Source organism: Lolium rigidum, chromosome 3, assembly GCF_022539505.1.
Source record: "Lolium rigidum isolate FL_2022 chromosome 3, APGP_CSIRO_Lrig_0.1, whole genome shotgun sequence".
NCBI lineage: Eukaryota > Viridiplantae > Streptophyta > Magnoliopsida > Poales > Poaceae > Lolium > Lolium rigidum.
Window position 1 is genome coordinate 84,892,779 of NC_061510.1, and position 7,601 is coordinate 84,900,379.

The 7,601-nt window shown below is 44.1% G+C and overlaps 1 protein-coding gene across 1 annotated transcript; it reads right to left on the reverse strand.

Moving 5' to 3' along the window:
• Window positions 1-951: 951 nt before the first annotated feature.
• LOC124701887 (autophagy-related protein 9-like) lies at window positions 952-7,325 on the reverse strand. The gene is made up of 10 exons (XM_047233985.1): window positions 7,280-7,325; window positions 6,024-6,654; window positions 5,612-5,932; window positions 4,392-4,614; window positions 3,994-4,173; window positions 3,703-3,909; window positions 3,115-3,192; window positions 2,972-3,042; window positions 2,770-2,880; window positions 952-2,135 (listed from the first exon to the last, which is right to left on the reverse strand). The coding sequence occupies exons 2-10, from the start codon at window positions 6,596-6,598 to the stop codon at window positions 1,151-1,153; spliced, it is 2,751 nt and encodes a 916-aa protein (XP_047089941.1). The 5' UTR covers window positions 6,599-6,654; window positions 7,280-7,325; the 3' UTR covers window positions 952-1,150.
• Window positions 7,326-7,601: the final 276 nt, after the last annotated feature.

Genomic DNA, 7,601 nt, shown 5'->3' on the forward strand with positions numbered 1-7,601 from the left:
GCCAGAAATTAGGTAGAGAATGTACGTCGGCAGCTGCAGTGCTGCACGGCTCCGGCCGCCATCGTTACCGTTTAATCCGCAACCAAACCAAGTTGGCAACTGGGCGAAAGCCCAGACTGCAAATTGCGCGCGCTGGATCGTATATCATCGTAAGTTGCCATCATCAAGTTACACCATCATCATCATCAAGCAAGTTGGAACCGTCATAAGGAAGGAAAAAAATGTTCGTGGCGTATTGTTCCTGCTCTTCGACGAGGGATACACATCCAGTTCATGTACCGGGCCACGGGGGAAACCGTTGGTGCCATGAATAGGTGGCAATGAGTGGCAGTGTCAGGGGACTCCTCGCGCTGTGTCGGCCCAGATCTGAAGCTGGTCCAGCGTGTCCATCTACATGTCCTGTCCAGCTGCAGGGGGGCCTGGACTCGACCGGATACTGCGTTGCGTACGAGGCCAGCTTCTGCTTGCCTACCTACTATACCAAGGCGGCCTCGGCCTCCAAGGACGACGCTCCTGCTGGCTTCGATTTCGACAAGGAAGCTGGAGCTGTTGGCTCCTTGTCTAGTTGTCTGCCCAGCAAGAGGAGTGCACTCCACAACTTGGTTATTTCCTTGGCGTCAAAAGCGACGGCTCCGGAGCTCCAGTGCCTGCCCTGCCCAGGAACGGAGAGAAGCGTCATCGTTAGTTCGTCATGATTGCTCATGCTCATGGCTAGCAGCAGCGGAGCAGAAGCAACGATTGCCTCCCGCGTCATGCCGTATGTCGCCCAAAGTATCATCAGGCATCGGATTACTTCCTTTGGTCTGTCAAAGAACGCTAGAATCTCAGGAGAAAATGCCCAGTACTTCAGAAGGTGTTACACTTTGTATACAGCCGAATAATAATAATAATACGGCTTATACAGTAATAAGTACCAAACACACGAAAGATCGCAGGAAAACTGAGAAGAGGTAAATAACAGACGCACTTCGTGCTACGAAAGAATGGTTCTTCCCCAGCCCGTAAAAGGGGGCTGGGCAAGGGTATATACAATGGTAACTGATCTGCAGACCGTATGTACAAAAGAATTTGTGGCCATTTGCCAGCTTATATGAAGTGGAGGCGTGGTTCACACAGCCAATTACGTACGACAGCACACAACCAAACACACCTACTTCTGCCAGTCTACAGGGAGGGGGTCACTGCTGCGAGGTATTATTCGCACAGGAAGCCCGGCTGGCGCGCGGTCGTAAGCATCTGCTCCGCCAGGTCGCCGGTCCTCATCCTTGTCAGCAAAATGAAGGTCCAGCCCTTCCTCCTCCATGTAAGAGTCGTCCATATACCTCGTCCTCGCAAGCGTCTGGGGATTTCTCCAACTGCTGCTGCTGCTGGTGCTTCTGTTGTCGCCCTGCTCCAGATCTCCCTCGCTTCCCTCAGATATGTCGCCGCTGTGATGACTGGAACGGCTGCCGCGCGCCATGTTACGATTTCCAAACTCCGGAGGCTCGAGGAAACTACCCAGCGCGGCCATATTATGATTCCCAAACTCTGGAGGCTCGACGAAACTATCCTGCTGCGGATCATGAGGATATGCAGGGCCCTGCCCCCACCAGTTGCCCGCTGAACCATCGTCTTCTTTACCATGGTGCTTCGTAGGAGCATGCCGGAACAAAGTGCTTGATGTTGATGCCCCCATATGGCTTTGCGCTCTTCCGAACGACTCAGAGTAATTGTTTTCAGCTTCTTCAATTTCAGACGTTTCCCTTGCTGGTGGACTCGTATTCTGAAAAAATTCAGGGGACTCTTCATCGAAATGGAGAGAAGCTTCTGTTCTATCCGTGCGTGGTGAATTGCACATGTAATACCAATCCAGAATATACGGATGAGTTCTTTGATCCGTGTCAAGCAACCCCAAGGGGCCAAAGTTATAAGCTGCAGGTGGGATGGCCTCAGCGTGGTTACGGATAATACTTGGGAGCAGTTGACGGAAGATATCATCCCTTTGACCTGTGCTATCCACAAAGCCTGATGCTTCCATTGCCTGATACTGTGCAATAGCCTGTTGGCGTATTTGCCTTTCCTTGAACTTTTGTAGGTTCTGTAAGAACTGTTTGCCATCCACGTTTGCCACCAATGATGGATAAACACTCTGAAAGCTGCAAACAATCATGTAATACAATTAGGCTTCAATGTCGCTACATAATTGGAAATGTACAGTGTCAACAGTGGACTAGACAAAAAAAAGTGGATGATACTTGCAATACTTATGTCACAGGATGAGAACAGTGGACTAGATTAAAAAAAAGTGGATGATACTTGCAATACTTATGTCATAGGATCAGAACAGTGGACTAGATTAAAAAAGAAGCAGATGATACTTGCAATACTTATGTCATAGGATCAGTGCTATACTTCTGCATCGTCTCACTACATCGATAGAGTGAGTGATCACAGGAAGAGGACAACGTGACAGTGCCAATGATCAACTTACGTCATATCTTAGGAGAAAATCACTTTCTGCTATATACTATGCCTTACCTCAATTAAGCGTTGACATATGTGTGGTTTCAACTTTATAGGAAACATTTTGCATTAAATTTCCCTAGTAAATTTTTGTTTGCACAATTTAGACAGGTAGTTAATAGAATGATATATTAACATCTTCGCTGTTCGACGAGCAACAAGCTAAATATGTTAACCCCAGAAGAGAAGACAAACTTCACAGAAAATAGATACTCGTACTTAAAGTACACCAACCTAGTTAGAATTATTTGGAAGTATAGTTGTTACCTTAAGAATGATTTCTCCATTTTCCCTTGGGAGCTCCTTAGGCTTTTAGGTGCATCAAATCCGGAACCATAGTTTCTATTACCATGTCTTCTGAAGTCAAACACGCTTAAACTATTGACACACAGAAAATCAATGATGTTAACTCTTGCAGAGTGGCAAAGATAGATGGTAAAAACATAAATCTGAAGAAGCTTCAGCAGACCTGCATACATCTCCCACTCCATCTACATAAACTGTGAAGTCTGAGATGAAGCGCAGAATGTCATCAACACGCTGTAAATAAGAATCTGTAACTGTCACGAAACTTTAGAAGAACACATTTATTGAGGTAGTTCAGAACATTACCTTTGGTAACTCAAAAATGAGCAGGTAAGGAGTGATGAAAATGGAGGCCATCTCTTCTACTAGCATTACTACGGTATACTGCATACACAATTTAACAAGGCACTTCTCAGAGCTATAATAGAGAAGGTAAACCACATAGCCGATACACATATCCTTGGTCTCAAACATCGGTCAAAATATTATGCAGGTGGCAGATATTAAGATAGGTTGTCCAGAGCCCTACAGGGAGTCCTGTAAATCTAAACGCCAAAACTAACCTCAATCTTTTCAGATATATCACTTTAACTGAAAAAGATGAAAATAACTTCTATACTCACCTATTAATTTAATTGTCAAATGCCGCATAAAAGACTATGTGTCATAACTCATAAACAACATTTTTTTAATAATGCAGTGACTTGGGTAATCACAAAAACTGGTGATGGATTCCAACAAAATGAATGACCGTGAAATTCTAAAGCCAAATGGCACAAGCATACCTAATACTTGTATACCTAACTTAATTGTTTAAATAGAGGTATATGTACAACAGTACAGCCAACTCTTCCTCTTAAATACTAAATCAAAACAGCACCAGAGCACATGTACCTGAAATAGCGTCTCAAATTCTCTCCGAACCAGTTCACTGCTTTCTTTCCCACGCCACCTCTTTGGCATGTAATGTGTTTGCTGGACAACGAGGCACATGGCCCCTTCTGGGTCAATTACTTGAAGTTCGTCAGCCACTACTTTTCGACTTATAGCAGCTATTGTTCCAAAAACAATAGTATACCAGAATAGGTTCCTTCCGAAAATCTTCAAAAATTATGGATGTGAATATTTAGAAGGTGAAATAACTGCAAGTGATAGAAAACAAAATAGTGCAATTAAAGAGCTTACATGACCCTCGAGAATGGATTCTCCCAGAAATCCCATGATTATAAGAGCACCAGCCAAACCACCAGAAACAAATGATACAAATTTTGCTATGATAGAAATGAGTGGAGTTGGAAATTGCTTCAAGTAGTTCAATGAATGCACGGCACTATTGTTCATCCTATGTCTGAAGAAATGATCTACCTGAAATTGTGTAAACAGTTGGGTTTTAGGGACAGCTAAGAAAAATTGCATATAGAATGCCTCAACAGACACAAGTAGCTTGCAGCCATAGCTAATATGAGGACTGTTAGCCTGATAAACTGTGAATTATGGAATGCAAAAGAGGCCCAACGCTTCATTTAGACCAGTCACTAGTAGTAGTAATGACAAATAATAATGAGTTCTGCATAAGAAGCTACCTCATTATACTCCCTAAAAATCCACCTTGATAAGTTTGACCATCTTCTGGATGATGCTGTACTGGGGTGATTATAAAGTTCTTCAGCATGCCTCAGAATGAGGTACACCAATGGGAAAATGACAAGGCAGGGCGACAGAACCAGCATTGCAATGCCAACAAAGACAAGTCGTTTTTTCAACACAGCTGGGCTTGTTAGAAAATCTTTTCGAACACAGAAATTACTGCAAAAGTAAAGGATACGAGTATTCAGTATAACTGCGTAAGGAACTAAAGTTTACCAAAAGAGAAAACTTAGTTAACCAAAAGAGTCAATGGAACAATCCCAAAGCAATTTGTTGAGTTCTTGCTACAACTGGATCATGTAAAATTTGGAAACTAGGGAAATATCTGTACAGGTGAATCTGTAGCCTGTAGGTGCTAACATCTAAGGCAACTATACATCCTGATTACTTGGTATGTCCTTGTATCCCATCAATACAATCCTTCTGATCTGATCCATGTCCTAGGGGATAGAGGAATACACCAAGGATCCTGAATCCTGAGCATATGATACTGTCGCATGAGCTGTTGGATAATATTTGAACCGGTGTGCAGAAATCAGATCCATTATAAATTGTTTCCACTATGTGAAGTGACTATTTAATCTAACTAGATAAATTATGTTTTTTGTAACTGGTTATCTAGAAAATTATTACTCCCTCCGATCCATAATAAGTGTCATGGTTTAGTTCAAATTTGACTAAAAAAGAACTAAAAGCAGGACACTTATTATGGATCGGAGGGAGTAGTAAAGTAGTAGAGCTTGGGCATGTTCTGCATCAGCTAATAATCATTTAGCAGCATGTAACTAACTATTTTACTGAACATGTGGTGTCATGTGTCTTTGACCACATGGGTTTAATATGATTAAAAGATAAGGCAAATATCATGACTGGCATCAACTGTACAGCTGCCTTATTTGTGCCCCCGTGTGCATTAGAGTGCTTAATAAGGCAGTGGCTTAACAGCTTATATGGACTGATTTAGGGTGTGTTTGCCCTGCTTGACTTCCTACCGAAAGCAGGGGTATAGTGTAGAACAGAAAATTAATAGCTTGATCATGCAGATAGCGAAAAGAATTGCAGATGACTAATTAGTATTGAAATAGTTATTAAATACTAGTCCACATGAATCAATTACTAAACACTAGTTATAGCTTGAAAATACCAACTGCCTTACCTGTCAAACATATACTGGAAGATGCACCAATTTAAGGTCCATTCTAGTGCTTTTGGAAGGATCACATAGTTTCTCCTATCATGCACATGAGATTTGACAGTTGGACCAGCACCAGGTAGCCAAGGCCGAATTGGAAATGAGATAATGCCCTTATTCACCATCCCTATCAAGTAATTTTCTTTCCTCATTATTCTCATGATAATATCATGCTCGGAGAGATCCCTAACAACACAAAGTTTTTTAGACCTCTGTAGCAGGACAACCTTCTCGATTATTTTGGGCCATGATATCGTTTGAATCTCGAGATCTGTAACCCTAAGACTACACAAACAGAAAAAAGAAACAAGGGAAAAGTTATTAGCTGCTGTGAGGTAAAACACACATGTATGCTTTAATTAATCTGAAACATTACCTGTTACAGTAGAAGTCACGAGCAATCAGTGTACTTCTCAGTTGCACAAAGAACTTGAGGAAGTTGATAAGTCCATACGTCGCCAATATAACCATCGATCCAACAGTGATCATTTTAGGAAAGGTGAAGGGCACTAGCGGATTACGCTTAATAGCTTCCATCAGATCACATGGCTTCTCCCCGGACTCAAGCGCCTCGACACCGCATTTCAAGTGGCCGAGGGCGTTCCAATCGACATACAAGAAGAAGAACCCGATGCAGCACACCATAAACAGCACATTAAGTACCTCGATTATCCATTTGGTAACGATGCACCTTAGTCCCTTCGCGCAGAAATACTCGTAAAGCCTTTCGAAGAAAATATCCAGGTCGGGGATCGGCTCTTCCTTGACGCTCTCGCCATGGAGAAGCCTAGATGGGCTGTCATTGATGGAACCTGGCAACCTTTGGTAGTCGGACAGCTCTATTTCGGGCGGAATGTCGATCAGAAGCTGCGCTGATAACGGCGATTCTCTTCTCCAGGGCCACTTGAATACTGTGTGTGTGTTAGTGTCCTTCGGAGGGAAGGACATCATTCATGAACGGAGAAGCAATGGCCGATTGGTATCCTTGCCATGCCACAGGAAATCGCCTGTAGGCAAAACCAAGAGGAATTTAATACTTGAATTTTTCATACCGCCAATCTTTACATCAGTGGAAGTAGTATGAGGAAATTAACTAATGATGTCCATCACCACCACTTGGGCTAATCCAAGGTCAAGTTCTCAACAGGTGTAACAGGACATTTATGTTGGAAAAACATTGCAAACAGGGCATTCAACTAGTACAAGTAAGAAGCAAGTTATGGACGGATGAAACTTCGCAATGTTAAGCGCGAATGCCGACCAGCAGCAAACATATGCCGCCGCGCAACTAAGCAAGGCTTAAATTACTTCAATCTGGGTAATCAACCGCTGCCAGCAAAATAACTATCTGCCTCCAAATCTTCTACGTTATCATCAAGCGAAGCAATCCGGGGCTCTTGGACCTCAAGGCCGGCAGCTAAACAAGACGTTTGAGCTAGCTCCTAGCAAAATCCCCATGTGAACACATGATCATCACAATTAACTAGGGTATTGTTCCGACTAATACAAGACACCCGAACCTAGACCAACTGGTTTGCTAGAGCTAGGTTCCATCGGAAAATCGAAAGAAAAAAAAAAACAGATAACGCGCGGAGAAGGAAGAGGGAGGGAGGGGCGGAGTCGAGGACCGACCTGATGGATGGGCACCGGCGATCGGCGGCGCGCGCGCGCGCCCGATAGAGGGCCGGGCTGCGCGAGGCGGGGGCGGGGGCGGGCGACTGGGCGAGGGTTTCGCGGGCGGAGGTGACTTGCGGTGGACTGCGGCTTCTGGCGTGGTAGGGAAGGGGAATCGCACGCACGCACGCACGGTGGGAGAAGACGAAGATGAGAGGGAGACGGAGACGGAGGCGGTGCGTTTGGGGAGAGACGTGACGGGAACGGGGAGGGGAATCGTACGGGATGGGGACGATTTTTGTTCCTTTCCTTTATCCGGGGTTTTCCCTTTCCCTTTGCT